The sequence below is a fragment of the Mrakia frigida genome (genome assembly GCF_051309035.1).
Source record: "Mrakia frigida strain ATCC 22029 unplaced genomic scaffold BDY24scaffold_13, whole genome shotgun sequence".
In the NCBI taxonomy this organism is placed as follows: domain Eukaryota; kingdom Fungi; phylum Basidiomycota; class Tremellomycetes; order Cystofilobasidiales; family Mrakiaceae; genus Mrakia; species Mrakia frigida.
The window spans coordinates 1,411-29,152 of NW_027481268.1; the positions used below are offsets into that span (position 1 = coordinate 1,411).

The window sequence follows — 27,742 nt, forward strand, 5'->3', positions numbered from 1 at the left end:
CGAGGCGAAAAGACACGCAACAAGCTGACCTCTTCCTCGACGACGCGCTCATCACTCCTCAGCGCTCAGCGTCGAACGTTGCTCCTTCTGCCCTTTCGTTTAAACCTTCGAACAAGACCTTCGCTTCTTTTCCATTTGAACTATCTTATGCTCCCCGATTGTCATAAACATCGTGAGGCAATGAAAAGAGCTCGTGCCTCGAACGAAAGGAGGTCGTCGACGCGTCGACTTTCATTCCTTCTTTTCTTCTCGAAACTCAGACCACGAGAGCAACGAGCAATGAATAAATGAGAAGAATGACGAACGTAACTCATGAAAGGAAAGTCGTCCAAAGCTAAGAAACCAAAACTCTAGAGCCACACGAAAGATCAAAAAAGCGAGTCGAGCGAGTTCTCTCACTCCAACCTCACCCTCCCCTCCTCCGTCCCGCCCTCTCGATCCTCAGTCCGTCCGTCCCCTCCGCTCTCTTCTCTAGCTCCACCTCCAAAACTCTCCTTCCACCACCCCTTCAAACTCCTTCTCCTCCTCTCCCCATCCCCGCTCTCACCACTCCCCTCCCTCACCCTCCCCAACAGGTTTCCACCGCTCCCCGTTCTCACATGCCCACTCCCACTCGCACCATGACCATGACCCTGCCCAAAGTTCGTCGGCCTGAGAACGAACCCCGGACTCGCCGCTCCGAGACCGATCGAGAATCCAGCTCGAGCGGGCGGTTCGTCGGCAGCGAAGGGAGGGAGGAGGGAAGTGTACCGGAAGGCTGAGGAGGACGATCGGCGTTTATGTGGTGAGGAGGGTGAGGAAGGTGAGGAGGGGTAGTGTGGGTTGGGAGAGTGAAGAGGGGAGGAAGGGTTGGAGAAGGGTTGCTGGAGAGGTGGGAGGGAGGGACGACCGGCGGGTCCGCTAGGACGAGACGGGTGCTGCTGCTGGTGGTGTTGAGAACGTGGTGAAGTAGGGGTGGAGAGGGAGGTGGGTTCATCTACAAAGACGGATGGAGGTTGATTCGAATCTAGACCAGCTTCCAATAACCCTTCTTCCTCGACTCCTTCGAGCCAACCGACCCTCTCCCCTCCTCCGCCGTCAACTCCCTCTTCCTCCTCCTCCTCGACCTCCTCCTCCGCCCAAACACCGACGTCAACTCCCGAGTCCCCAACGAGAGAAACAGCTCCGACTCCGCAGAGCAAGATGGCGATCCCGAGACAGACAAGCCCTAGTTGGAGGGAGGTAAGAAGTTGGAACTGATCGAAGTAGATGAGTCCTCCAAAGACGGAGGAGAGGTTGTAGAACGAGAAGGCGAGAGGGCAGATGAGGGTAGGCGAGGAGAGTTTGAGGGAATGGTTGAGGTAGTAGAGCTATAAACGGCCGACCGGGAGAGTCAGTTCGACAAAGAAAGAAGCGACGCGTCGAAGGAAAATGGAAACGAAACGAACCTGAGCTAGAGCCATGACTACAAGCCCTCCTCCTCCGTAGAGAACCGTCAAGCTTCCGAACTGGTTCCCATGTCCTGAGACAGTGAGGATGAGGAGTTCGACTCCGCTTTTGGCGAAGAGAAGGCAGAGGCCTGAGAGGGTGCCCGACACGGCTGCGAAGGAGAGGGCGAGCCAGAGTTTGGTTTGACAGGCTGAGGAAGGAGGGGAAGAAAGGGATGAGGAAGTCGAGGAGACGGGGAGGAGAGGTTTGCTGCTACTGAGAGGCGAAGCTGGAGGTGTGGAGAGAGGGAGTTGAATGGGTTGTTGACGTGAGAGCGTGTACTCGATGATGTGACTCTGGGGGGAAAGAAAGACGCAAAAAGTAGAGATCAGTTCGCTGAATCCTTTCCCTTGTCTTCAAAAAGCGATGTAGGGTACTCACAGTGACCAGCACTACCAGAACGACTCCTCCGAGAACGCTGAGGAACACGACCCAGTGCGTTCGACCGAACAAACGAACGAGATCCTCCAGACTGTGAGTTGGTTCTGGAACGACGCCGAAGATCGCGATGAGGATAGCTCCACCGGTGATGAGGATGGTTCCTGTAAGAAGGAAAGATGGCGACGTTAGCTCGAGGTCGGGAGAGGGAAACGAGAGATGACGCGACGAACCGAGGACCATCCAACGCGTGAAGACGTCTCCTAGCATGAACCTTGCGAAGAGGGCGTTCCAGAGAAGAGAGACCTGATTCAAATAAGCAGGCTGATCAGTCAACCGAAAGAGAAGACGAGAGAGAAAAGGAACGAAGACGAACAGCTCCCAGAGGTGCGAGAACAACGATGGGAAGAGCTCCGACTTGAAAGATCGTCCCTAAGATGTTGGAAGTGATGAAGATGGCTGTGAAGCGAAAGGGGTAGGTTCAGCTACATCTCTAGAACAAGGAGAGGACGATAGGAGCTCACCGAACCCAAGAATCCAAAGTCTGAGGAGCAGAAGAAGGAGGAGACGAAGTTCAGCTCGATCCGACCCTCACCAACTCAACTCTAATCTTTCCGCTCCGGTTCAAAAGAAGAAACTCACGGACGCTTGTGCTCTACCCTCTTGAAACCTTCCTCTTTAGACTCGTTGATCATATGAGATTTACGTTGGATCGTCAAGCCTGAGCGAAAGAAAGGAGAGGAGGGACGCGAAAGGTCAGCTCGAGAATCGACGAGGGCTGAAACGTGAAAGGAGAAAGCGTGCTCGACTGACCTAGAGACTGGACCAGCGACGAGAGGAGACCGATGACTATGCCAACTGCTACAGGGATCTAGGAGGCACACGACGGGAGGTAAGATCAGCTCTTGAGATCGAGGGAAGAGGAGAAGAGAGGAGAGGGAGGTAGTGGGGGTGGGAGCGTGAGGTGAAAGGGGCCAGAACGTCGTACGACCTCAAATTTCCCACTCGGGAGGTTGAGCTCGCGTATAAGGACTAGTGTCTGGAGACGTATAATCGATCGCTGAGGAGATGGTGCTGAATCTTGAGCGAGGGCTGAGTTGGATCGCTTCAGAGACAGGAGGGGAGGGAGGGAGGGAGGTCATGAGCTCGAGGTGGGAAGTCTCCAGCTCAACCAGGTACCATAGAAGGCCCTTCTGAGGAAATTGTCGTTCCCAGACACGACGTCCCAGTTTCTCCTCTCTGCTATAAATGACTTTGAGCTTCTCCTGAATCTCGATGAGCTCTGAGGACTATCGAAGGGAAGCAACAACGCATCGCCGTCTCTTTCCTCCCTCATCTCGTTTCCCTCTGCTTCCTCCTTACTCCTACACCTCCAAGATCAGCCAAAACAAACCGGACTCACCTGCGGCCCAGAATCTGCCATAATCAATGTGATTCCCAGTTGAGAAGAAGGTTCCGAAGCTGGTGGGAAGAGTGTGAAGGGCGCGAAGGTGGAGGGGAGGAGGAGCTCAAACGGTTGAGCTCGAGACTTCGAAGGAAGAGGGATCCACTGAAGGAGCTAGGGGTTTCTACGAGAGTGAGGTGAGGGATATGATGTAGTAGAGGGTGCTGAAAGAGGTAAAGATGATCTGGTTGTGTGCTGGTGGTTGGAGGGGGGACCACCCTTACTCGTCATTAGAAATTCGGCCTATGTATTTCACTTTTCTAAACGAGTCACCTTCTCTTCTTCCCTCCCACCCACCATCACCCCCCCCCAAAACCCCGACTCAACTCACCCCCCTTCTTCATCCCTCTCAATCATGGCTGAAGCTCTCAAAAAAGTCTTCACAGACAAGAACGCAAAGGTGAGAAGGACTCTTCTCTCTCTTCCTCCTCCTTCGATCCTCCGCTCCCTTCTCTTCCTCTCCTCCTTCTCTTCTGCATCGCTGACTCGCTTTTTCTTTCTTTGTTTCGATCGAAATCTATAGGGCCTCCCTGCCTTCGTCACCTTCCTCACCGCTGGATTCCCTCTCATGTCTTCCACGGTTCCTCTGATGCTCGCTCTTGAGAAGGGAGGAGCCGACGTTATCGAGCTCGGAGTTCCCTTCTCTGATCCTATGGCGGACGGTCCTGCTATCCAGAAGTCGAATACCGTGAGTGCACAAGTTTTTTATTATGTAGATCGAGCTACGACCAGCTTGGGTGCAAGAAGAAGGGCAGGGAAAGAGCTCAAAAGAAGGTCGTCCGGACAGGCCGAGCTCAGCCCTCCTCCTCGTCGAGTCACCTCTCGATCTGACCCTTCTCCTTTCCTCTTCAATGTCTCTTACAGATCTCTCTCGACAACGGCATGGACTTCCGAATCTGCCTCGACCAGATCGCTGAAGCTCGAGCTCAGGGTCTCAAAGCTCCAGTCGTTTTGATGGGTTCGTCTTCGCTCTGAACTTCAGCTTCAGATCGGCATCGAGATTTCGAGCTCACCTTCTTTCTCTTTGTCCTCGCTCAGGATACTACAACCCTCTCATGTCCTACGGAGAGGAGCGAGCCGTCAAGGACGCTCGAGAAGCTGGTGCCAACGGTTTCATCGTCGTCGATCTTCCTCCTGAGGAGGCCGTTCGATTCAGGGAGGTCTGCACCAAGGAAGGGTGAGCTCGATCTTCCTCCCGCTCCGTTTCAAACGGACGAGACCTCCAACTGACACATTGACCTTGCTCTACTAGACTCTCCTACGTCCCTCTCATCGCTCCTTCGACGACCGACGCTCGTATCAAGTTCTTGAGCTCGATTGCCGATTCCTTCATCTACGTCGTTTCCAAGGTTCGCTCTCTCCCCCTCTCTCCCTCTCACCTTCCTCCAACCCAAGCTGACTCTTCTCCTGTTGCTCTACCACAGATGGGTGTCACCGGATCCACCGCCAACGGAGTCGTTTCCACCTCCCTTCCTTCCCAAATCAAGCGAATCCGGCAATTCACCTCCTCCCCTCTCGCTGTCGGTTTCGGAGTCGCAACCAAAGAACAGTTCGACACCGTCGCTCAGTCTGGTGCCTCTGGAGTCGTCATTGGATCTCGAATCGTTGGAGTCATCGGAGCCTCGCCAACCGACGAGGAACGAGCCGTTGCCGTCGAGGCCTACTGCAAGGACGTCTGCTCTGGAGCTGGAACCCACCCTCACATCGCTGAGAAGGAGCCGTCGGAGGAGGTGCTGGAGAAGCTTGTTACCGAGACGGCTGAGTCGGAGATCAAGACAATCCCTGCTGGAGCGGTGAAGGAGGGAGGAGAGCTGTTGCCTTCGAGGTTCGGAGACTTTGGAGGGCAGTACGTTGCGGAGGCGTTGGTGGACAGTTTGGTTGAGTTGGAGCAGGCCCACAGGAGTGCGTTGGCGGACCCAGCGTTCTGGAAGGAGTTTGAGGGACTGTACGGGTACATGAACAGACCCAGTCAGTTGTACTTGGCCGAGAGGTTGACGGAGCATGCGGGAGGAGCGAAGATCTGGTTGAAGTGAGTTTGCGACGCGTCTTTATTTCTTTCCGCTCGTCTCTCGAATGAAAGCACCAGTACTGACGGCATTCTTCTTCTTTCCTTCTCCTTTCTCAGGCGAGAGGATCTCAACCACACTGGATCGCATAAGATCAACAACGCTCTTGGACAGGTACGTTCGACTTTCCCGTCGCCTTCTCATCTTCCTCCCCTCCTTTCTTCGGGATTTCTTCCCGCTCGCAATCCCTCTTTCTGACCATCGCTTTCTCTTTTCTTGTCGCCTCCCTCGAATCCAGATCCTCCTCGCTCGTCGGTTGGGCAAGACCTGCATCATCGCCGAAACCGGAGCTGGTCAACACGGAGTCGCTACCGCTACCGCCTGTGCCAAGTTCGGAATGAAGTGCAAGATTTACATGGGAGCCGAGGACGTTCGAAGGCAGGCCTTGAACGTTTTCAGGATCAAGATGCTCGGAGCCGAGGTTCGTTCTTCGTTCCGTTCCGTTCTCGACGCGCCTCTCCCTCCCTCCTTCTCCCTCCCAGACCTTCCAACTCACCTCTTCTCTTTGCCCCCTTTTTTGTTATCAGGTCGTCGCCGTCACTTCTGGATCCCAAACCCTCAAGGACGCCATCAACGAAGCCATGCGAGACTGGGTTGTCGATCTCCCCACCACCCACTACTGCGTCGGTTCCGCCATCGGTCCTCATCCTTTCCCCACCATCGTTCGAGACTTCCAGCGAGTCATCGGAAAGGAGATCAAGTCTCAACTCTTCGCTCTTAAGGGCAAGCTTCCCGAGGCCGTCGTCGCCTGTGTCGGAGGAGGATCGAACGCGATTGGAACGTTCTACGACTTCATCAACGAGAAGAGCGTGAGGTTGATCGGAGTTGAGGCTGGAGGAGATGGTGAGTCGCCTGTTCCTTTCTTTTTTCGATGCGTTCGATCGAGTTGGGGGAAGTGAGAGGAGAGAAAGGAAGAGAGAGCTGACCTCGACCTTCCACTTTTTCGTTCCGTTCCACAGGAGTCGACACCGACCGACACTCTGCTACCCTTTCCCTCGGAGTCCCTGGAGTCCTTCACGGAGTCAAGACCTACCTTCTTCAGTCCAAGGACGGTCAGATCATCGAGACTCACTCAATTTCGCCTGGACTCGATTACCCTGTTCGTTCCCGCTCCCCGTTTCCTCTCCATTTTTTCGTATCTGTTCATTCTCGAAGCTGAACACTGACTCCTCTCTTCGTTCTCTCGTTAAAAGGGAGTCGGACCCGAGCACTCTTGGTTGAAGGACACCGGTCGAGCCGAGTACATCGTCGCCGACGACGAGCAGGCCCTTCGAGCGTTCAGGACTCTCACTCAGTTGGAGGGAATCATTCCTGGTGAGTAGTGGTCGTCGTTAAACTCCACCTTCTTCCCTCGTTCTCGTCGATGCCTCGCTGACTTCTCTCGTTCGTTCCTTTCGCGTCGCTTTCCAGCCCTCGAATCCGCCCACGCCATCCACGGAGCCATCGAACTCGCCAAGACCCTGCCCAAGGACCAGGACATCGTCGTTTGCTTGAGTGGAAGGGGAGATAAGGACGTCGAGGAGGTGTTCAAGGTTCTGCCTGCTTGGGCTGAGAGGTTGGACTGGCGGATCTAGAGTCGTCGTCGTCGTCGAGACGAGGGGAGTAGTTGATTTGGATGGAAAGTTTTTGATCTTTGTCGTCGTTGTTGGGAGGCTGGGAACGAGTTGGCGAGGAGAAAGCGAGAGATGGCAGAGGAGTGGGACAGGGGAGAGGAGGGGCGGGAGAGGAGGGGAAGAGGACGAGGACGAGGAGGGACGAGCCAAGGTCGAGGGAAGAGGTCGAAGTCGACGAGGAGGTAGAGGCATCGATCGAGCGTTGTTGTTCTTTTTCGAGAACTGACTTCTTTCCTTCTCTTTGAAAGCTAGCGAGAGGTCGAAGCTCGAAGCTTGACAACGCAGAGCTGCTGCTGATTTGAGCTACATGCGCCTGAGGGAGCGAGAACGAAGGTGAGCAGCCCTTTCGAAAGCGACCAGACTTTCTCAAAGACGACCGAACTGATCACTGTATACTTCTTCTCTTACTTCTTCGCCTCCTCCTTCCTCCTCGTCAACCAACCTCTTCCGTTCGTTCGATAACACGCGGGCCAGAGCGAAAAAGAAACGACGGGCCAGAGCGAGAGAACGCGGGGGAGGTCGTTCGGAGCTTGGACGCGTCTTGATCTTATCTCCCCCTTGGCCTCGCCGTCCCTCCTCCTCGCTCCGACTTCGATCGGACTGCCAGAGGAAGACTCGTGAGTCACCTCGTTCTCTACCTCTAGACCAGCTTCTTGGCCCAGACAAGGGAGGAAAGGAAGGGGTGAGGGGGGGTCTCCCACTTGTCCCACTGCGCGTCTCCAAAACTGTCCTTCACATTTGTTCTTCCTTTTCCAGTTGCTCATCACCTCCCAAACACCCTCCTCCTCCTCTTTCTCTGCCTCAGATACACTACCCTCGCTTCCAGGAATCAGAGCATGCTACCATCGAACGGAACGGACGAGTCGTTACCTCAGGACGACGTCGAGAAGAAGGTCGGGGTCGAGGAGAACTCAGTTGTCATGGTTGGAGGTACGTTCCTTCTTTTCCCCCTCTGCCCTCTTTTCTAGATTATCTTGAGCTGACGCAGAGACTTTTGTTCGGCTTGGAATGATCAGAAGGATCGAGTGAGGTCCACGGAGTCAAGAGAGGGCTGAAACAACGACATCTTGGTGAGCTCTTCGTCGGAGAGTTTCGACTTTTTCCGCTCTTCGTTTTTCTGACTCGATTTCGCTCGTAGCCATGATCGCGTTGGGAGGAACGATAGGTACTGGTCTCTTCGTCGGGGCTGGAAACGCGTTGCTGACAGGAGGTGCTGTAGGATGCCTGTGAGTCATTGACAACAAGAGGGAGAAGACGGGGGAAGGAAAGGCGAGAGCTCACTCGAGCGGATCGTTTCCTGGCTCCGTTTCTTTTCGCAGATTAGGATACTCGATCATGGGTGTGGCGGTGTACTCTATGTACGTAGATCTTACTCTTTCATCGCTAGAAGTCTCCTCGCTGACTTTTTCTCCTGCTCGTTCTCGTTTCAAGGATGGTGAGCTTCGTCGAGCCCGCACCGACTTTGTTTGCCTTTGAGGCTAACGCGTTTTTTCTTCCCCCTCTCAGATCGCTCTGGGAGAGATGGGGACCCAGTTTCCTGACTCGGGAAACTTCACCCACTTCGCAACGTTAGTTCTTGTTCGACGAAGGAGGAGGGAGGTCGGCGGAAGACGATCGTCGAAAGCTAATGTTGTTTTGTCCCTTCTGTTCACCGCCAGTCGATTTCTCGATCCCTCAATTGGATTTGCCCTCGGTTACAACTTCTTTTACTGCTACTCGATCACGATCCCCGTAGAACTCGTGGCTTCATCGCTCGTGATTCAATGTGAGACGCGTCCTCCCCATTCCCTCCTTTTTGCTTCTGACGTCCCTCCCTCCGACCTTTCTCACTTTTGACCGCCTCTATTCTGCATCCCGCCTCCCTTCTGACCACCTCTCTTCTGTATCTCGCCTCAGATTGGAACGCGTCAATCAACCAAGCTGCTTGGATCACCCCTCTCTTCATCCTCATCGTCGCCGTCAATTTCATGCCCGTCCAGTGGTATGGGGAGCTCGAATTTTGGTTTGCTGCCATCAAGATCGTAGCGATTGTCGGTTTGATGTAAGCATCTATATAGGCTTCCCGCCGCAGGACATCTCGAAGGCTGACTTTTTGGGGGTTACTTTTCTTCCCCCCAGCATCCTTGGAATCGTTCTCGATTGCGGAGGAGGTCCTGTAGGGGGATATATTGGCTTCAGATGTGAGTGGAAATCTAGTCGTTTAGTCTTCGAAGGAGCTGAACGCTGACCTCTTCTCGCGTCGCGTCGCAGATTGGAAGAACCCCGGTCCTTTCGCTCAGCTCGCCGCTCCCGACGGAACTATTGTCGGAGGAGCATGGGGCCGTTTCCTGGCCTTCTGGACTGTGCTTGTTAACGCTGGTGAGCACGCATTCCTTCGCTCCTAGGTTTTCCTCGTCCTCGTCTCGATCTTCCCGCCTCTTTCTCTCCGGGCGTCTAGTTCTTTCCACTGACTCGTTTTCCGTTCTTCTTATCAAGCCTTCTCTTTCATCGGAACAGAGGTCCTCGCGATCACTGTTGGAGAAGCAGAAAACCCTAGGAAGACCCTCCCAAAGGCGATCAAAAGGACTTTTTGGAGAGTGAGTCGACGTCGAGACTCGAAATCACCGTCGCTGCAACTCTCCCGGCTGACCTTCATCGTTTGCCTTGTGCAGATCATCTTGTTCTACGTGCTCGGAATCTTCATCATCGGTCTGCTCGTACCCGCCAACTCGGAGCGACTTCTCAACTCCAATGGAAACGACGCGTCTGCCTCGCCTTTCGTGATAGGTTCGTCGCTCCGTCAAGCGCTTTCCACTCGTTCAACGCCTTTCAGTAGCTCACCGTAATGCCTTCTTCCCTCTCAGCCATCGAGAACGCCGGAATCAAGGGACTTCCTTCCGTCATCGTGCGTCGACTCGCCTTCTTCTCCTCTTCCTTCCCACTTCGACTGACCGGATCTCTCTCCCTTCTCTCTCCAAGAACGCCGTCATTCTCATCGCCGCCTGGTCTTCCGGAAACTCAGGTGAGTACATCGATCTTCCTTCTTCCCCTGAGCGTCGTCGAGAGATGGATTCCGACTGACCCACCTTCGTTCTTCGTCCCTCCATCTCCCAGATGTCTACGCCGCCAGCCGAACTCTTTACAGTCTCGCTCTGGATAGAAAGGCTCCTTCGATCTTCAGGTGAGCCCGTCGCAGAAGTCCTCGAGATTTGGAACCGAGCCTGATCGAACGCGCTCTTCCTTTTCCTCTCGCTCAGATGGTGCACCGCGTCTGGAATTCCCGTCTACTGCATCGCCGCTTCGGGATCCTTCGGTTTCTTCGCTTACCTCACTCTTGGAAACGCTTCGGCTGCTGAGGTATTCAACTGGGTCAGTGAAGCTCGTAGTCGTTTCAACGCGTCGACGAATGCTGACCTCGCTCTCCTTTCCCACAGCTCTACGTTCTTTCAAGCGTTACTGGTATCATCACTTGGCAGTGGTAAGTCACTCCTCTTTCGTCTTCTGTTGACTGGAACGCCTGCTAACCTCCTTTGTTCGCCTTCTCAGCATCCTCGGCAGTTATCTTGTGAGTTTTTCGTCGTCGTTCTCCTTTCGTTCGAACTGCAAGCTTAACGTTCTCCTTCTGCTCCTTACAGCGATTCCACTATGCCATGAGGAGACAGAATCTCAGTCGTGAAGACCTGCCTTGGAAGGCGCCGTTCCAGCCCTACCTCTCCGTGAGTTCGAGAAGCGGGAACGAGACGCGTCGAAACGAACCTCGAGCTGACTTCGTCTACTTTCCTATCTCTCTCAGTGGTTCGGTTTCATCTTCTTCGGCATCGTCGTAAGTAGTCTTTCATCTCATCGGATCCACTTATACGGACTCGTAGACTGACGCTGTCCTCTCTCCTCGAACCATCCAGATCCTGATGAACGTGAGTCGCATCCCTTTGATTTCCTCGCAAAGCTGCTTCAGCAGCTGACTCTTTCCCCCGTTCTCTTCCTGTAGGGTTTCACTATCTTTATCGGCGACTCCTTCACCGTCACCGGTCTCGCTACTGCCTACGTGAGCCTCTCTTTCCTGCCTCCCTCCCTCACCAGCTCAAGCTCACCTCCCCTCCCTTCTCTCTTTCCTTTCCCAGGTCTGCCTCCCCATCTTCGGCCTCTTCTGGCTGTCCTACAAACTCTTCGGAGGAGACGGCAAGCGATGCGGACCTTTCAACATGTTCCGTCTCACTACCTTCGTCTCCCTCGAGTTCGTCCCTGTCTCCTCTTTTCGACCTCCTTCGACGCGTCGGACTGACCCCTCTTCTTTCTCCCTTTCGATCGTTTCAGCGACATGGATCTGACCTCAGGGCTGAAAGAGCTCGACGAGATGGACGTCAGGGAACAGGCCAAGTTCGAGAAACCCAAATCGACGGCGGGGAAGATCTTCGCTGCCATCTTTTGATGTGTCTCTTCGTTTGCTTTCTCTCTCGGTCCCTCTCTGTCATTCGCTCTCCTCGCATCCTCTCCTCACGTTGCTTGTATCTTCTCTCTCGCATCGCATCATCTCTAGACTTCTTACCTCGTAACGCCTCTCGTTCTCTCACATTGCATGTTCACGTTCTTCTCTGGTTGAATCTTCTCCTCTCAGTCGCGTCTCGCGGGAAGTGGTAGATAGCGGGTCATAAAGATCGTAACGCGAAAGAGCGACGAAGAGCTAAGAGAGAAAGAAACCGTGCGACGTAGGTAGCGCTGACCAAGGTGACCCAAGAGCGAGAGAGAACAAAAAGCCGAGAGAGAGAGAGAGGACACGAGAGAAGATTCAAAGGAGAAAGAGCGGGAGGTCGTCCGAGGAGGAGATGCGAGGAGATATCCGAGAGAAGAACTTGAGCGAGAGAAGAGGTGGTTGAGCAGACTGGTAGAGGGGCGGAAGCATAGGTCAGCGATGGTTCGACGACGTGACGAGTCAGAGAGAACGACCGGAACTCACGAGTCGAACGACGAGAGTCACGTCCTCCTCCCAGGTTCGGTGAGAGGATCGATCGAGCTGATCCCTTCGACGGCAGCTTGGATCTGATTCATGAAGGTGAGGAGTCGAAGTCGGTTGGCCTCTGTTCCCGTCGGAAAGAACGGTCAGACGTGTCTTCTCGATTCCTCGACGCGTCGAACGGTCGAGAACCTCCAACGGACCTTGCTTCGCCTCCTCCGCTTTGATCTCCTCAAGAGACTGCTTGAACTCGACTCGTCGTTTCCTCTTGAGGGCACTGATTCGGTGATTGCTCCAAACTTCGAGATCGAACGAACCCAAGCGAGGGAAAAGAGCGTCAGAGCAAGGAGAGTCGACGCGACGCGAGGAGGACGACGAACCGTGCATCTCGAGAAGGACGAGGTGGAACTCTATGTATGCGAGTGTTCAAACACACAACAACTTCAGCAGCCTCGTTTGAAGAGGACGATTAGTTCGTTAGACTCACCCATCATGAGCTCTGCCAACCTCAAACCGAAAGGTCAACTTCGATTCTCTTCCTCCTCTCCCTCCCTCCTTCGATAGAACGCTCACCTTCCATGAACCCTTTGTTCTCTTCCTCGAACTTGATGAGCGGATCCTTCACTTTCCCACTCGCATCGAAGACGACGATCTGCTCTCCCATCCCAGCAGATTCAACCCAAACGAAGGTCAAGCTCGACCGTCTCTTCCCTCCCTCCCTCCCTCCTCCTCCTCTCGTAGACACTCACCTCGTCATCCAACTTCCCACTCCAACTCATCCCCTCCTCAACTCTCCTCTCCTCCTCCTTCTTCCTCTTCCTCGCCGACTCTCCACCATTCTGCTCCTGCTCCTCCTCCTCCTCCTCGTCGTCGTCGTCGTCCCCGAGAGGTCTCGCCCTCTTCTTCTTCCCTTTCCCCTTCCCTTTCCTCTTCTCCTTCTCCTTCCCTCCTTCTTCCCCTCCATCCCCTTGATGCTTCTGAGACGACGAAGGGGACGACGAAAGAGGAGGAGGTTGAGGTTGGGATTGAAGGGAGGAAGCGGCGAGAGCGAACGAGAGGGAAGTCGTCGGAGTCGAAGGGATCGCCGCGCCAGAGGTAGAGGTGGAAGCTTGCTGGGATGCTTGGGCGGAGTGGGATCGAGTGGAGATGGGGGTGGTGGGGAGCTTGAAGACTGAAGGGGGCATGGTGAAAGAGAAGAGAGGAACGGAAGGGGAGGGGAGGGAGGGAGAGGGAGAAGAAGGTGGGTGGTTGGTGGCGAACTCTCGAAATCGGTCTCTGAGTCCTCCTTTCCTTCGCAGCTTTTCGTTTTCCAGCGGAAGCAAAACCCAGAACAAAGAGAACTTTCATCAAAAGAAGTAGGTGTAAGGAGAAGAGGGAGGAGCAAGAACCGTTCCCTAGTATCAAGAGATGGACGAGGCGAGAGACGACAGACTCAGAGCGAGGGTATTGAACGAGATCGAAAAAAATGGGCAAGAAGGGAAGGGAAGTCCCCCGAACGAAAGAAAAAAGAAGCGAGAGAGAAAGCAAGATTTGAGATAGAAAGCAAGACCGGGTCGAGAGGGGACGTCCGAGAGGCGACAAGCAAAAAGTGGGAGGAAAAACGAAGACGAGCCGGTTTAAAACGAGGAAGACGATTAGTGTAGGTAGGAAGAGAGAGAGTAGAAAGTCGTTAGGTTTGAGAAAAGTAGCAAGAAGGAAAGCGTGTGTTGCGAGAAAAAGCAAAGGGAGGGTAGCAAGAGCGAGAAAGCGAACGAACGAACGAAGAGCGAAGCGAAGAAGAAGAGGTATTCGAGAAACTAGAGAGGAGATACAGTAAGATCGGAGTGGAGGGGAGAACTAAGCAAAGTGGAGGAGAAGGAGAGAGAGGTTAAGCCAAAAAAAGGGGGTATACGAGGACGAGGGAGAGAGGAGAGGCAAAGGAGATCGTTGAACCGAGAAGAAGTCGTGACGTGTTTCGAATCGACGAACGAACGAGCGAAGGTAAAGACGAACAATGAAAAAGGAAAAGGTCGACCATCTAGATGGACCTCTGCCTCTCCATCATCTGCTCTCCGCCCGAGGGTCCAGGAAAGTCGAGGCCGTTTCCAAGACGCGTTCCGACGATGCCCTTGGAAAAGAGGACGACGCGACGAAAGAAAGAAGAGGGAGGTCAGCCTCGTTCGAGACGAGAAGATAGAGACAAGACGAAGGAGCGCTCACGAGACCAGCCATATCGAGTCCTTCCATCGCAGCTTGATCGGCGGGAGAGGCGAGGTGGATTCGGACTGGAGAGGGAGGGAGGGAAAGGACGGAGAGGTCAGCGACGAAAACGACGACGAGAGAGAGAAGATAGAAAGGAGAGAGGAGGAGATAGACGAACAGTGCTGGTTCCTGTAGAAAGAAAGGAAGAAGGGAATCGGAGGTCAGCAGTTCGTCAGAAAGAGGAAAGAGAGAAGGAAAGGACAGTTCGTCGAGACGAGAGAAAAAAGGAAAGGAGACACGAACAGGTTATCGTGGCGAGAGAACTCCTTCGTGCAGGTAGGGTGAGGGCAAGGGAAAGGCTTCTCGTTGGTGTGAAGAGATCGAATGTGTCTAGAACCAAAGTCAAAAAAAAGGGAGAGGAGAGAGAGGTCAGCGACGAGAAAGAGAGACGCGTCGTTCCTCAAAAACTCTTTTTCGACTCACCTCTTCAAATGCTCACTCCTCCCAAAGCACTTCCCACACTCCGTCACCATACACTCGTAAACCCTCCCGTTCCCACCCTTCTTGGTCCTCACCACCTTGGGATCGATCGGGACGTGCCTTCCTCGACTCCTCTTGTTGAGATGAGGGACGGGGATGGGAGCAGGGACCCTGCTGGTCTTGACGAGTCTCGGCTTCCTCTGAGGTGCTCCGATGACTCCTCCGGTGTGGTGCATCTGAGGAGGAGCGTAGCCTTGGTAGCCTCCTGGCTGAGGAGCGACGAGTCCGTAGGCCGAGATCGGGTACATGGGTTGAGGAGGAGGCGACGAGTTGAGGTAGGTTGGGAGGGAGGAGGGGTAGCTAGGGTAAGAAGACTGCGAAGGAGGACCGTTGTAGTACTGTCGAGACGAAGGAGGAGGAGGAGGTCCGTAGTGGTGAGAGGAGGAGACCGATTCCCGTTTCGACCTCGAAGGACCGGAGCCTCGGTAGCGAGTAGCGTTGGCGTACTGAGGGTCTCGAGGATCGATGGCGTGGTCGTCTTCCTCGTCGCTGTAGTCTCCTCCTCGCATCCTCATCAACCCGTCTGGTCCTCCTCCTCCAGCAGCGATGGCTCCTCCGACGTAGGAGGAAGAAGGTCCAGGACCTTGGTAGACGCGCATGATGTCGACCTCCTCGTCGAGTTCGTCGAGATCCTTCATCTCCCCGTCCTCTCCCTCCGCTCCGCTCGGCGACGTCGACGAGTACGAGTACTCTCCAGCGGAATCTCCTTCTCCAGCAGACGAGGTACTCCAGTCGCTTCCGTCGGGGTGGGTTCGGTAGCTCGACCCAGGTTGAAGGGACGAAGGATCGAGCGAGGAGGGATTCGACGACGGGCGGGTCGAGTTCATCGAGTGAGAGCGATGCTGATGGGGAGAGGTAGCTGGCGAGTTGATGGGGAAAGGGAGGGAGGGACGATGGTGAACGGGAGGGGGTCCTGATCTCGAAGATATCTGCTGACCGTACGACGACGACGACTGGTAGCTCTGGTGCTGAGGAGTAGCGAGCTGGTGGTGGTGTTGCTGTTGCTGAGCGTAGGCTGCTCGAGGATCTCGAGGACCCGAGTGAGAAGGAGGATGGGAGTAGTGCTGAGAATCGGGATGGTTGTACGAGGAGGAGGAGGAGGAGGGATGGATGTTGGGTTGGGAGTGACGAAGACCTCGAGACTCGGGGTAGTAAGGAGCGGGAGGAGGAGGAGGATGGTGGGGGTAGGAAGCCGATCGATGTTGAGGAGGAGGAGGAGGGTAGAAGGCTCCTTGCTGAGGAGGAGACTGACCGTGTCGAGGTCGTTCCGACGAAGAGGGAGGGTGGCCTCGCTGCTGTTGCTGCTGCTGCTGCTGCATCTGGTGGTAGTACGCCTGCTGCTGATGAGGTCCTCCTCCCGTTCCGTCGCTTCCTCCAGTAAGCAATCCAGGCGTCGCGGTTGGCAGAGCTCCATCGAAGAGAGTAGGGTCGGCGAGGTAATCCGAGTAGTTCGACGACGCGCCTCCTCCTCCTCCTGGTGCTCCTCGAATCGTCGCGTCTCGATCTCCCGACTCGAACCGAGGAGTGTCCTGCATCCCAGCGTGAAAGGAGTGAGGACGATGTCGAACCTTGGCCGTTGGCGTCCCAGGAGGATGAACGACGAGTCCCCCAGCGACGGAAGAAGACCTCGGGACTGAGAGTCCTCCTCCCTGAGCCGCAGGAGGAGCAGCGGGAGGTCCTCGAACGGTAGCCTGCCACTCTCCTCCCTCCCTCTCTCCTCCTTCGGGAACCTTGTCCTCGTTCCAACTCTGAGCGGAGGAAGGCCGAGAGACAGGTCGAGAGTAGACCATCTCTCGGTGTCGACCAAATCCTCCAGGACCGACGGGGAGGATGGGAATCGAACGAGGAGCAGGTCGTTCGAACCCGTCCGAGGAGGTCAGAGGCGAGACGTCGACGGTGGAGGAGGAAGCGTTCGCTGGTGCTGAAGAAGAGGAGGAAGAGACGGGACCAGGGTAATTGGGGAAGAGGTTGGTGAGCGATCCTGTTTGAGCTCCTGTAGCGGTAGGACTCGAGTGAGGTTGGTAAGTTGTGGTGGCGGGAGTGACGAACGTTCCTATGGATGCTTGGGGAGGAGTGACTTGAGGGAGGGAGGAGGAGGAGGAGGTGGAAGAAGGTTGGGCTGGGTGAGTAGGAACGGAGCCGGTTGACGACGACGATGGAGGAGGAGGAGGAGGAGAAGCGACCATTTGTGGAGGAGGTTGTTGAAGGGATAGTTTTGAGAGGTGGCGAATTCGAGGAGGGGATAGGGAGGTTGGGTTGGGAGGGAAAAGAAAGTTTCTGCGAGGACGGGCGAGAGAAAGAGTCAGCGGGGGCGAGAGGGAGGACGGGAGGAGCCTGTTGAGGCCGGAGCTGATGGGCAGAGAGAGAGAAAGGTCAAGCAGAGAAAGGAAGAGAGAACGGTGGGTTATATAGAAAGAAAGAACCAGCTTTCTATAGAGAGTCGAAAGGGAGTGGTGGGAAAAGAGATGTTTGGTGAAGAAGGAGAGGAGAGAGAAGAGAGGTTGGGGATGCTGAGGAGGAGAGGACGACGACCCTCCTCCCCTTCGTCTCTCTTCCTTTCTCTCTCGCTTCCACTGTTCGCTTCCTCCCTTCCCTCGTTCCCATCCATCTCCAGTCGTACACCATCGGTTCCTTCAATCTAAACTCTACAGCGCAGGCACTCTGCTCCTCTGGTAGGAACAGGAACGACCCGTCCGAGATGGAACAGAAAGAGAGAGAGAGCAACTCACATTAACCCAAAACGTTCGTTGGAGAGAGTAGTTACGCCGAGAGGGAAGGGTGGCGAGAGAAAGAAGAGTTAAAAAGCTGGAGATGGATGGGCTGAAGGGTGTACTGGAGGAGAAGGAGACGAGAGGAGGCGGTGTAGATGGGTTGCTGATGACGGCGAGGGAAAGAAGCAGAGAAAGAGAGGGGAGGATGGAAGTTGGAGGGGAAAGAGAGAATGGAAGATCGAGCTAGTTTAGGGGGGAAGGGGTGTGCGACGAGGCCGGCAAGGGGCACGCGTTTCAGCTTGGAGAGAGAGAAGAGTGTCCTCTGAAGGGAAACAGCTCATCTCTCTCCCTCTTTGCTCAAGAGAGAAAAGCAAACCCGGTTTTTAGTCAGTCAGGAAATAGGGGCAAGACGTCCTTCAATGATCAGCCCAAGGAACCACCAGAAACTCCTCCAAAGTCCCTATCAAAAGAGGAGAGGCAAGGGGAGAGGGAGGAAGAGAGGAGGAGGAGGAGGAGGGAGGGAAAGGAGGGTCCGTGAGCTTTCGTTTGGTCGCAGCCTCCCTCCCTCCGTCCCTTCTTCTGTTCTTCCGAGACAGAAGGTTTTCCCCTTCGTGATTCTTGCGAGACACGACGCAGGGACGGGAGCTCGAGAGTAGTGATTTGAGATCCGAGAAAGCACACGAGAGAAAAGCAGCGGAACGAGCAGGACTTGGATCGACTCGACTCGAGATAGAGACGACGCTGCATCTCCCTCTCCCAGCTTTTTTCCGTTGCTCTTACCTTTCCTTCGTAGACTCTTTCTAGATAACCTTCTGAAGGGTTTCGAAGGGGCCGAACGATCTTCTTCTTATCTTTCCAGAGCGTCATCATCAAGCAGAGAGAGACGTTTCGTCTCCTCCCGTCTTCAAGGAGAGCTCTTTTTTTTTCCTCCCCAACGAAACCTCATCACCTACCCCCAGCTCACAGAAAAGCCCACAAAGACATCGAGCAATATGGGAACACAATCGAAGGAAAAACAAACCTTTCGCAACCCATCTCCAGAACAGGAAGAGCGGACGGAGAAGGAGAAGTGAAGAGCGACGCACGGAAGGCAGGGCAGGGTTGAACGGTTCCTTTTCTTCCTCTCCCTTCCTCCACTCTGTCTCGGCTCGGGGAGACAGCAGGCTGATTGTTTCGTATGACCAGTTTGTCTTATGTATACGGGCAGATCGGATCGGAGAGGGAGAGGAAGGGAGAAGAGGCTTTGCGCGCGTCGTCGAGCGAGACATGAGTTGAGAGGATGCCGTCAAGTTTTCGTTCGTTGCGTTGGGTTGTTTGACGTTGAAGCTCTTTCCTCTCGTGCTCTGAAAAGAGGAGCCAGAGGACCTGAGAGAGACGTAAAAAAAAAAAAGCTGAGGACACACGAGCTTCTCGAGCGTGAAGGCGGAGGAACGTAAAGACTCGAGTCGAGTCGGACGCACGCGTCGAGCGGTTGGTTCTCTTCTCTTCCCTCCCCCCTTCCCTCCTTCCAACTCGCGAGAAGGACGTCCCCATCGAAACTCGTCAAAGATAGATCTGAATCTACGTTCGGTTCCCTCGGCACAGAGTTTCCCTTGTTTAGTACATAGTCTAACAAATGTGCTCGAGGACGGCCTTTCCTCCCTTCCTGGGTCCGAGATCGCGTCCGACCGTTCGTTCAAAGAGCTCCATCATGAGACCGAACTGAAGATGGATCGATCAAGAAGAAGAAGACAGAGCCTTTTGGTCAGCCTTCGGGATGGAAAGGAAGGGAAGGGAGGAGGAGAAGAGGAAGAGACGCAAAGACGGGGGAGTCCGGAGAGAAGACTCACCAACGACCTTGAAAGAGCAGCATCCCATCTTCCCTTGGAAGACGTATCCCTGATGAAAGCGTGCTCGGCCTGGACTTCGTAGAACTGTGAGTGAGCAACGAAAGCAAAGAACATCAGCTCGATCGTTCCTCCTGCCTCTTCGTCTCGAACGCCCTCTCCCTCGTCCTTTCTCGCCCAGACGAAAACTCACCGAAACAGCTCCTCCTCCAGCATCAAGTCCATCCCTGATCATACTCCTACCCTCCCTATCAACGTGCGTGTCCTGCTTTCCAAAGACCATGGCGACCTCGCAGTGAGCGAGCTTCCCTTGAGAGATGAGAGGAAGGGTGTTGATGTCGGCGGAGGGATCGGCAGGAGGGGTGTAGAGACCGAGGGAGGCGGAGTGGATATCGGTGGCAAAGTAGCAGAAGGTGGAAAGGCATCGAGGATCGAAAGCAGCCTGTGAGAAGGGGGGGGGGGGGGAAGGGAGAAGAGAGGGAGTCAGCCCACGAAGACGAGACGAAAGGTGAGAGGCAGGGACGAACTCGAAGAGCCTGGTCGGTCCAAAGGAAGGACGAGTAGAGAAGAGAAGGAAAGAAAATTCAGCAAGAATGGTCCCCGAGGATAGATCATTCGCGTCTAAAGCTGAGAGAGGAGGAAGAGACGAACGAGGTGACCTCCGAGACACATTCCGGTCGCAGCGACTCTTCCAGTGCAGCTCTTCAATCCAACGAGAAGATCAATCGAGAGCGTGCAGTCCTCATCGTAAGCCTCAAGCTTCTTGTCGGCCTAGTAAGTTTTAAATCCGATCAACCGAGGACGAGGTGAGCTCGGGGGGAAAGGGAGAGGGAGAAGGAGGAGGAGAAGCAGGAGATGCGAGCTCACCTTGTACTTGTTTCCTCTATCCGTTCCCTCGACGTCGTAAGGGATAGCCTCGGGACCTTCAAACTCGTGGAAAGATGAAGGAGCAGCAACTACATAACCGGCAGAGGCGACTGTTGGGTATGGGATAAAGGGCGAGGGCGTGAGCCGACGAGAGATGAAGGAGGAGGGAAGGAGAAGGAGGAAGAGCTCACTGTTGGAGGCGAACTGATGAAGGAGATTGCGATAACGATGAGCTTGATCAGAGCAAAATTGCTTGAAGATGGATACCACGTACCCTTTCTACAGGTCCAGTGACTTGGTAGATCTCTGGATATTGCAGGCAAAGAGGAAGGAAGAAGGTCAGTGAGGGAGTCTCACGAGCTTGCGTCCTTCGATCTCGTCCTTCCCCTCCTCCCTACCGCCCACCCTCCCTCCCAAACTGTTGGCTCGAGACTGTAGCATGAGCTCTAGCGGAGACTCGAGTCTTCAGGTTCCCTCGGCCAACGTCTCCTGTCGTTCGTCCTGCCCATACTGGAGGGCTGAGACTCACCGCTGAAGCAAACAACTCCCGGCCATTTTGCCTCTGGATACTCAGGCAGGTTTGGCTCGTAAATGAACACCCTCATGGTCGTTCCATTCGAAGTCTTGACGTCTTGGAAGGAGGTTTTGATCTTCATCTTGGGCGAAGGAGGTGATGAAGGGGAAGGGGAGAAGATGGAAGGTGAGAGGAGAGAGCTGAACGGCCTCGAACTTCGAGTTCAAACGGTCGTCCTTGCTCTTGACGACCTCATTCGACTGATTTTGGCTCCGACACAAACACGAGCTAATTCTCTTCTGAGCGGAAATTACCGACCAAAGAAAGGCTTCCTTGTCGCCCAGGCGGATGGAAGGGCTGATGAGAGTCGCGTCGCTGCTGTTGGGACCTCTCTCTCTCCCTCTCACCTTACCGTTCTTCCAGATCTTTTACCATGGGCTCGGTTTAGTCCTTTCCCCTTCGTATTCATGTCTGAACTGATCGGTATCTCGCTCGCAAGGAGAGCTCAGGGTCAGAGGCTCTCGCGTCGCGCGACTTCCAGATGGACCCTTCTGAAGATGAAGAATCAGTGAAGAATCGTAGATCGAACACCGACTCAACCTCTTGATACGGCCTCTTCGACGCGACCGACGGTGGTGAAGGAAGGATAGTAGTAAGTCTGTATTCAGTGGACAGTCAAAAAAAGGGACGCCGTGATCGACCAGGAAATCCGTGGTTTGGAGAGATACTAGTTTGTTTTGTTGGATCACTGTCATCAATCAAGTTTGAACTCCTGGGTGGCTCAGTTGGTAGCGCGTAAGACTGTTAATCTTAAGGTCCATGGTTCGAGCCCATGTCTAGGAGCTTCCTTTTTGCCATTTTTGTTCCTTCGTCCTCCTCCGCTCACTGGTCTCAACCGACGGACGAAATAACTCGTTGAACGGGAAGTCAAGAAGTGGCGATTGATTTCCCCAGCGCCGGGAAGGCGGTTGATTTCGGAGGAAGCAGGTCGGCAAAGAGGGTTGATTTCGTGCAGGAGGGTTGAATTCGTGCGAGAGAGTGGGGTCTTGTTTCCCCTGCCTCGAATGGAGTTTCTAGCAGACTCTGTTGTGCGCTGAGCTCACCTCGGCGAGCTTGAATCGGGATGCGAAATGCATTTGGAAGGTTGAGAGGAGAGGAGACGCGTCGAAGTTCGTTCTCGCACAGAAGATTCCGCTTCGCTGATCAGGATAGGCAGGGAAAACGCAAGCTTACAGCTACTCCATCCATCACAGGTTCCGCTCGCTTTTTCTTCCCTCGATCCTCATCTCTGAGCTCGAGGCGACGCCATCGTTCTTTTTCTTCCGGCGCGTCGCGCACTGTTTGATCAGGCTCTCCTCTCAACTGTTGCAGGGAGAGTCGGCGAGATGATCCTTCTTTGCTGCTGCACACATTCAAAAAGAGCACTCCCATAGATCCAGCTGTCAGGAGGGAGGCAGATATCCAGCGATGAGACGACGAGTTGTGCGACGCGTCTCCCAACTCTCTCCTCCCGCCACCCTTGATCGGTATCTTGTTGACGATGCACTTTTGCTCGCCATTAACTTCCATTGGCACAAACTCTCGAGTCCTATCTTTTCATCTCGTCGAGAACTTTCTCCTCCCTAGACGCGTCGGTTTCCGTTCGCGGCTCTCTCTCGCTCTCTCTCAGCACTTCGAGTGAGCGAGCTTCGAATCCGCACGTTAGAACTAGACGAGAAGATTGATACACATGGGTTCGAAAAGGAGAGTAGAGTATCGCAAGGAAGAGGTAAGGAACGAGATCAAACAAACAGCGTCGAAAGGAAAGGAGAGTGTCCAAGAAGAGTGAAAGAAACGACGCGAAAACGAAGGAACGAAGCGATTAGGTGCATGAGAGCTAGTCCGTGGTGAAGGAATAAAGCAAGACCGAGGTCCAAGAAAGGCGAAGAGAGTGAACCGATGCAAATTGAGGGAGAGAAAACAAAGGGGGGAGGTATCGACGAAATTAAAGCGAGCGGGTGAGGGAGGGTTGTTTGCGAGAGGTATGGAAGGGAAGACCGAAGCGAGGCTAAAGGCTAACGTCTCCTCCTCGTAGGCTGAGGAGCTTCAGGGATAGCCGTCCTCTTAGCCGGAGAAGAACCAGCGAAACCCTCCATTCGCTCGACGACTCCAGCTCCGCACGCTCCAGCGGTAGGAGCAGTCGTTCCATCCGTCCAAGGATCAGGGTAGGTGCACGATGCAACCTTAGCGTAGGCGGGAGCTGTATCTCGAGCGTTGAACCATCCGTTTCCAGCGTCGTAGGTCTCGGTCGAGTCGGCGGAGGTGTAGGTTCTGAAGAAGACGAGATCGAGAGGTTCAGCGAGAGAAAGAGAAGGTACGATTGTGAACGAAGAGAGGAGACTCACGGTCCAGGAAGAGTGATGGGAGTTCCGGTTTGAACGAATTGAGGAATCATGGTCATCTGGAGGCACGGAGAAAAGGAGAGGTCAGCGAGGCTTGATCATGGAGGATTGAGAAAAGAAAACGAACCTGAGCGGCGTTGATGTTGGTGAAGGAAGCAGGTGGCCAAGCAGCTCGAGTAGAGACGGCGACTCCGGCTCCAGCCTGGAAAGAGAGGGAAAGGAAGAAGGAAGGAGGTCAGTCGGCGGAACGACGCGTCACAAGAAGAAACGTTCCGTCTCCAACCTTGCTTTCTCTTCCCACCGTCACTATATCCTAAAGAGAAGAAGATTACTCACTCCTCCGGTGTTCCAAGAGTCCAGCGCTCCATTGTAGCCGTTGTTGATTCCGATCGAAGCACAGTGTCCCTCGGCAGCTCGAGGGTCCTTGGGAGCCCATCCCCTCTCGAGTCCAAGACGGTAGTGCCACATAGGGTTGACGTCGTAGGAGAAGTCCGTCGAGTTTCCGATCCTCCAAGTCCAGAAGAAGTAGTTTTGCATGGCGTCCATCGAAGCGAGCGTGAAGTCCTGGAAGCCCTGGATCGTTTCCGCCGACCAGTCCGTCGAGTCGATCCAAGGATCGCAGCTTCCGATGACGGTGTTCCAGGGAGGGTAGGTTCCTGAAAGAAGTCAAAGAAAGCTGATCAGTAACGGTAACGAAGAGACGATGCTCGAAAGCTCCAAAGGGGCGAGACTTGACGCGTCGAAGCTGAGTGGCGTGATATTTCGAAGCAGGACGAAAGAAAGAGCGGAAACACACCTTCCCATCTCGTTCCGAGGTCCACCCCAGTCACCCAGTGCCCACAATCGTTGATGGCGAAGCTCCACTCTCCAGCGTTGGTCAATCCAAAGTCTCTGTTCGAGTTCCCGAGTTGACCCTGCCAAGTGTTACAGGCGAGAGCAGGGAACGCAGCGATTCCTTCAGTGTGAGGATTATCGAACGCTAAAGTAGGAGCAGAGGAAGCACAAGGTCAGTTGAGGAGCGAAGGGGATGGAGGGAGAGAGGTGCACGAACCGAGGCTGAGGAGGAAAAGGGAAGCAGATGGTCAGCAAGAGCGAGGTATGGCGAGAAGGAAGAGGATCTACGAACTAGGGGTGGTTATCGAGAGTTACTCGGTCTCCGTTCTCGAGGAAACCGGCCCAGCTAGCGACTCCGTTGAATCCGTCGTCTGTTCGAGCAGAGACGGAGGAGAGGAGGTCAGGTCTCGACTTCGAACAACGAGAAAGTCAAACTCACGGAGAGAAATCCAAGGTCCCTTTCCTTCTCCAACCCCAGTGATACTACGAACAACGTCGTAGACCTCGGTGTAGCTGGAAATAAAGGGAAACGATCGGCTCAGATCACGACTTCAAGCGAGGAAGAACGCTTCGAAAACGGGAGACTCACAAAGATTCCATCGGCCCAGCGCTGACATCGGGAATGAAAGGCTCGTTCAAGATTCCGAACATCTGAACGACATCCGAGTACTGAGGCTGAGAGATGAACTCGGTGAGAGTTCGGATGTAGTTGAGCGTACGTTGAGCGTTGGCGATTCCCATCTGTTCGACCGCAAAGGAAGGTCAGTCGGACTGAGAGGACGGGTAGAGCTGCAGAGACGTACTTGTCCTCGCATGAGGTTAATCTGGGAGACACCGTATCGACCAGAGTGGTCTGAAAGAAAGGGGGAGAACCGAGAAGGTCAGGACGCGTCGTCGAGAATGTGATGCGAAGCAGCACGTCGATTGTACTCACTCCATCCGTTTTGAGACCCAGGAACAGCGTGGAGATCCAAGTTGATTCGAAGACCGTACTTCCGAGACCACTCGATCGCCTTGAGGAAGTAGCTTTGGGCAGGAAGACGGAGGAAAGACGAGAAGTCAGGCGAGAGTCGACGAGTTCTCGAAAAAGCCGAGAGAAAGACTCACGTCCAAGACACTTTCTCCAAAAAGGGCTCTCCAGGATAGGTTTCAATGGCCCAGAATCCGATGGGACTGTTGAGTCGAACGAGAGGCGAGTCAGTGATGGTTCGACGCGTCGAGAGGCTCTCGACCGCTCCTTGCTTGCCTCGCTGCTGTGCTTACATTCGAACCCAGTTGAAACCAGCAGCAGCAATCTCCATGAAGTCACGCTCGGTCACGAAGGTCTTGTAGTGCTCCTCCATCTCGGTTGCGAGGTTGGCTCCCATGGCGGCGGAGAGAGTCCACTCGTCCACGGCTGCCGGGTAGTACTTCTCGTAGAGACCGGGAACGATGAAGGGTTCGGTGTTGAGCCATCCACCGAGGTTCATACTGAGGAATAGGGAAGAAGGAGAAGACTAGGTCAGCTTCGGCTGAGGAAACGAGATCGAGAAACGACTTCCACTCGTCGCCGTCCTCTGTCGACTACGCGATTCTCTCCGACCCAACGAGCTCTTCACTCACCCTCGAATCTTGTCGACACCGTAGTTAAAAGTCTCGTTCAGGGCAGGACTCCAGCTTTGAGCTCGACCGGCAGACGACGTGTTGAAGGGAGTCTCAGCGTCCCAGCCCCAGTATCCTCCGAACTCGTTCTCGTAGTCGAATCCTTCCGTTCCGTCAGCCATGATGACTTTGGAACCTTTGCGTCCGAAGGCGGCGAGTTTGGGTACGACGGCGGAGGCGGAGGGTTCTGCTGCTGAGGACTGAGCGACGGTGCGAGAGGAAGTCTGCGATCCTCCTGAACCGCTCGAAGCTTCGGGGATGGGAGCGACGGTAGAGCTGTTCTTCGACATGTTCTTGGATCTGTAGAGAGAAAGAGTGTATTAACATCAGCGAAGACTTCGAGAAGGGAAGGAGGAGATAGGAAGACGAGAAGACGATTGAACTCACACGACGACTCCGACGACCACAGCGACAATCACAGCAGCCAGCCCACCAGCTCCCATGATCCACCACTTCTTACGAGACCAGAAACTCCCTCGGCCAGCTCCTCCAGCCATCATTCCAGCTCCCAACTCCTCTCCGTGAGGAGCTCGACCTCCGCCTCCAGCAGCGTACTTCTCCGCCTGAAACAGCAGAAGAAAGGAAATCGAGGTCAGATTCAATTTCGTCAGCTGTTCCTCGTTCACTAGAGAGCTTGACGAGAAAGAATATAAGATGAACTGACCTGAGAGACCTCGAAGCCTCCCTCCTTGTTGAACGACGGGCTTCCCTGGCCTGTCGCCGCGTAGGAGCCTCGAGGAGAGTCGTTCGATCCGAATTCCGACATCTGCATGGCCAGACCAGAGTTGGGACGAGAAGCTGCGCCACTAGGTACGGGAGCGTAGAGCTGAAAGAACAAGAAGAACGAAGGAGTTAGCGAAATGACGGCAAAGAAGGGAGAGGAGAGGAGACGTCGAAGGGCGCTCTTCCCCTGAGCGAGCAGTCGGTTCGTGTGCTTGCCGAAGAAGAGAACACCACACCCCGGCTCCTCTCTGAACGCACAAGGGAGCGGAGAGAAGGGATATCCTTGATCGAGGCATGGAGAGGTGAGCTCGATCCTTGGCCTCGCGAGGAGGCCAAGGGTCATCAAACAGGATGACATGGTCCTCTTGAGCTTCCTCCCCTCCTCCCTCCTCCTCTTCCCTCCTTCGAGCTTTGAAAAGCTCATCTTCCTAAACCTCAGACCTCCCTCTACCCCACCTCGAGCAGTTGGACACGAGAAGAAAACAAAAGACTCACTCCGTTCGTGCTCTCTCCGTCGCCGATCAACATGCTCATCCCGCTCGCACTCCGATCCATTCCAGTGATGGAGCCTCCCGACGAGCCTCCCATGCTCGAAGCTTGACTGTATCTTGAGAAGTGAGCGTTGGGGACTATGAATCGAGAAGGAACGAAGGTGGAACAAGAAAGCGGAGCGAAATGGTCAGCTCGAAAGGAAGAGCGAGGGAACGAAGGAGGGCTGAGAGAAGGGTGGGACAGAGGACGCTCCTCCGCTTCGATTTCCAGAGCAGAAAGTTCTGGAGCTACATGAATGCCAACTGAATATGCAGCCGACACGTAGAGACAAAAGCAGCAGCAAAAGATAGCGCTCGAGGAAGGAAGAACTCGTCTCAACCGGTGGGCTCCCTTCCTCGCTCTCGCTCCTCCTCCGCCTCCTCTCAGGAGCCGAACAGTCCCCTTTATAGACCTCCCAGTTCCCCAAACTTCCAGAGCTGCCTTCCCCTTCTACACGAGAAGAAACCCAGCCCTCCACAAGACGCTCTTGAGGTCTTCGCCTCTACTCGCCCAGCTCAAAGACGCTCAAGAGGTTCAAAACAGCCGAGGAAAAGGAAGGTCGAACTCACACCCTCCAAGTCCAGTGATATCTCCATCGTCGTCGCCCAGAGGTTGATTGTAGAGAGGTTGAGGGCTTTGTTGACGAGTAGGGAAGGGAAGACCGAGCTGAGAGGGGTTTGGGGAGCCCGTAGGAGAAGGAGCGAGGGGGACGTTGGGAGAGTCGGGAGACGTCTCCCCTCCGGCTTGATACAGATTGTTAGGGCCTGGTATAGGTGGTGGCGAAGGTGGAGCCATCTTGAGACGGAGAGAGGAAGGAAGAGGAGGAGAGAGAAAGCGAGGGTGGGGGGAATCGAGAGAGAAGAAGGAGAAGGAGAAGGTGAAGGTGACCGTTGAAGGGTAGAGGAGGTCAAGGGAAGCGCCGAAGGTCTAAAGTGGAAACTTGGCGAGATCGCCGGTCCAGCAGCGGAAAAACAAGCAAGGAAAAACTTCTCAGGGCAGAAAAGTAAACTGTCGAGGACCTCAGATGCAACAACGAATCTGAGAGAGGGAGAAAACTTCTTCTCCCTTCTCTCCTGCCCTCGGGAAGCGTGGTGA

General features: G+C 54.5%; 8 protein-coding genes and 1 non-coding gene across 9 annotated transcripts; 4 read left to right on the forward strand and 5 right to left on the reverse strand.

Annotated features, from left to right (window-relative positions):
* Positions 1-265: 265 nt before the first annotated feature.
* BDY24DRAFT_386882 (uncharacterized protein) lies at positions 266-3,494 on the reverse strand. The gene is made up of 8 exons (XM_076640163.1): positions 3,248-3,494; positions 2,659-2,716; positions 2,488-2,566; positions 2,370-2,389; positions 2,222-2,304; positions 1,849-2,151; positions 1,428-1,763; positions 266-1,349 (listed from the first exon to the last, which is right to left on the reverse strand). Exons 1-8 carry the CDS (start codon positions 3,266-3,268, stop codon positions 396-398), a joined length of 1,854 nt encoding a protein of 617 aa, XP_076497085.1. The 5' UTR covers positions 3,269-3,494; the 3' UTR covers positions 266-395.
* Positions 3,495-3,579: 85 nt separating this feature from the next.
* TRP5 (tryptophan synthase TRP5) lies at positions 3,580-7,102 on the forward strand. Its single transcript, XM_076640183.1, has 12 exons — positions 3,580-3,689; positions 3,813-3,977; positions 4,154-4,247; positions 4,328-4,466; positions 4,542-4,638; positions 4,714-5,318; positions 5,415-5,469; positions 5,594-5,776; positions 5,883-6,198; positions 6,315-6,454; positions 6,549-6,669; positions 6,766-7,102. Exons 1-12 carry the CDS (start codon positions 3,645-3,647, stop codon positions 6,927-6,929), a joined length of 2,124 nt encoding a protein of 707 aa, XP_076497086.1. The 5' UTR covers positions 3,580-3,644; the 3' UTR covers positions 6,930-7,102.
* A 702-nt stretch (positions 7,103-7,804) lies between these two features.
* On the forward strand, positions 7,805-11,376 carry BDY24DRAFT_414619 (amino acid permease/ SLC12A domain-containing protein; the record flags this gene model as incomplete). Its single annotated transcript, XM_076643341.1, has 24 exons — positions 7,805-7,898; positions 7,985-8,038; positions 8,107-8,194; positions 8,288-8,326; positions 8,400-8,412; positions 8,475-8,536; positions 8,627-8,733; positions 8,865-9,009; positions 9,087-9,148; positions 9,219-9,326; positions 9,444-9,544; positions 9,620-9,734; positions 9,812-9,852; positions 9,927-9,969; positions 10,062-10,128; positions 10,205-10,316; positions 10,382-10,425; positions 10,494-10,512; positions 10,583-10,663; positions 10,741-10,770; positions 10,850-10,861; positions 10,936-10,992; positions 11,069-11,181; positions 11,262-11,376. The coding sequence occupies 24 exons, from the start codon at positions 7,805-7,807 to the stop codon at positions 11,374-11,376; spliced, it is 1,722 nt and encodes a 573-aa protein (XP_076497087.1).
* Positions 11,377-11,918: 542 nt separating this feature from the next.
* On the reverse strand, positions 11,919-13,082 carry BDY24DRAFT_414620 (uncharacterized protein; the record flags this gene model as incomplete). The annotated part of the gene is made up of 6 exons (XM_076643342.1): positions 11,919-12,022; positions 12,102-12,197; positions 12,279-12,308; positions 12,386-12,397; positions 12,472-12,550; positions 12,648-13,082. The coding sequence occupies 6 exons, from the start codon at positions 13,080-13,082 to the stop codon at positions 11,919-11,921; spliced, it is 756 nt and encodes a 251-aa protein (XP_076497088.1).
* Positions 13,083-14,300: 1,218 nt separating this feature from the next.
* Positions 14,301-14,795, reverse strand: BDY24DRAFT_339959 (uncharacterized protein; the record flags this gene model as incomplete). The annotated part of the gene is made up of 2 exons (XM_076637384.1): positions 14,301-14,469; positions 14,563-14,795. The coding sequence occupies 2 exons, from the start codon at positions 14,793-14,795 to the stop codon at positions 14,301-14,303; spliced, it is 402 nt and encodes a 133-aa protein (XP_076497089.1).
* Positions 14,796-15,608: 813 nt separating this feature from the next.
* On the forward strand, positions 15,609-16,720 carry BDY24DRAFT_386892 (uncharacterized protein). The gene has a single exon (XM_076640164.1). The coding sequence runs from the start codon at positions 15,672-15,674 to the stop codon at positions 16,254-16,256; it is 585 nt and encodes a 194-aa protein (XP_076497090.1). The 5' UTR covers positions 15,609-15,671; the 3' UTR covers positions 16,257-16,720.
* Positions 16,721-18,842: 2,122 nt separating this feature from the next.
* BDY24DRAFT_386897 (carboxymethylenebutenolidase) lies at positions 18,843-20,856 on the reverse strand. The gene is made up of 9 exons (XM_076640165.1): positions 20,553-20,856; positions 20,298-20,329; positions 20,215-20,227; positions 20,024-20,133; positions 19,808-19,927; positions 19,684-19,692; positions 19,350-19,598; positions 19,160-19,243; positions 18,843-19,031 (listed from the first exon to the last, which is right to left on the reverse strand). The coding sequence occupies exons 1-9, from the start codon at positions 20,677-20,679 to the stop codon at positions 18,939-18,941; spliced, it is 837 nt and encodes a 278-aa protein (XP_076497091.1). The 5' UTR covers positions 20,680-20,856; the 3' UTR covers positions 18,843-18,938.
* Positions 20,857-21,307: 451 nt separating this feature from the next.
* On the forward strand, positions 21,308-21,380 carry BDY24DRAFT_t47. Its single transcript has one exon. It is a non-coding gene; the product is annotated as a tRNA-Asn (tRNA).
* A 1,211-nt stretch (positions 21,381-22,591) lies between these two features.
* On the reverse strand, positions 22,592-25,683 carry BDY24DRAFT_340020 (glycoside hydrolase superfamily; the record flags this gene model as incomplete). The annotated part of the gene is made up of 14 exons (XM_076637389.1): positions 22,592-22,847; positions 22,922-22,977; positions 23,046-23,120; positions 23,255-23,574; positions 23,715-23,897; positions 23,970-23,974; positions 24,045-24,123; positions 24,192-24,265; positions 24,342-24,493; positions 24,556-24,605; positions 24,687-24,778; positions 24,860-24,925; positions 25,016-25,222; positions 25,355-25,683. 14 exons carry the CDS (start codon positions 25,681-25,683, stop codon positions 22,592-22,594), a joined length of 1,944 nt encoding a protein of 647 aa, XP_076497092.1.
* Between the last annotated feature and the right edge of the window lie 2,059 nt (positions 25,684-27,742).

Coding starts and splice junctions, on each gene's coding strand:
- BDY24DRAFT_386882 (XM_076640163.1), bottom strand. CDS start 3,268: ATGGCAGATTCTGGGCCGCAG. Junction 2,390..2,487: donor AGGGTAGAGCACAAGCGTCC/GTGAGTTTCTTC, acceptor TCTGCTCCTCAG/ACTTTGGATTCTTGGGTTCG. Junction 2,305..2,369: donor ACTTTGGATTCTTGGGTTCG/GTGAGCTCCTAT, acceptor TTCGCTTCACAG/CCATCTTCATCACTTCCAAC.
- TRP5 (XM_076640183.1), top strand. CDS start 3,645: ATGGCTGAAGCTCTCAAAAAAGTCTTCACAGACAAGAACGCAAAG. Junction 4,639..4,713: donor TCATCTACGTCGTTTCCAAG/GTTCGCTCTCTC, acceptor GCTCTACCACAG/ATGGGTGTCACCGGATCCAC. Junction 6,670..6,765: donor GTTGGAGGGAATCATTCCTG/GTGAGTAGTGGT, acceptor GTCGCTTTCCAG/CCCTCGAATCCGCCCACGCC.
- BDY24DRAFT_386892 (XM_076640164.1), top strand. CDS start 15,672: ATGGGAGTAGTGCTGAGAATCGGGATGGTTGTACGAGGAGGAGGAGGA.
- BDY24DRAFT_386897 (XM_076640165.1), bottom strand. CDS start 20,679: ATGAAGATCAAAACCTCCTTCCAAGACGTCAAGACTTCGAATGGAACG. Junction 20,330..20,552: donor GGGAGTTGTTTGCTTCAGCG/GTGAGTCTCAGC, acceptor TGCAATATCCAG/AGATCTACCAAGTCACTGGA. Junction 19,244..19,349: donor CTGGAGGAGGAGCTGTTTCG/GTGAGTTTTCGT, acceptor GCTCACTCACAG/TTCTACGAAGTCCAGGCCGA.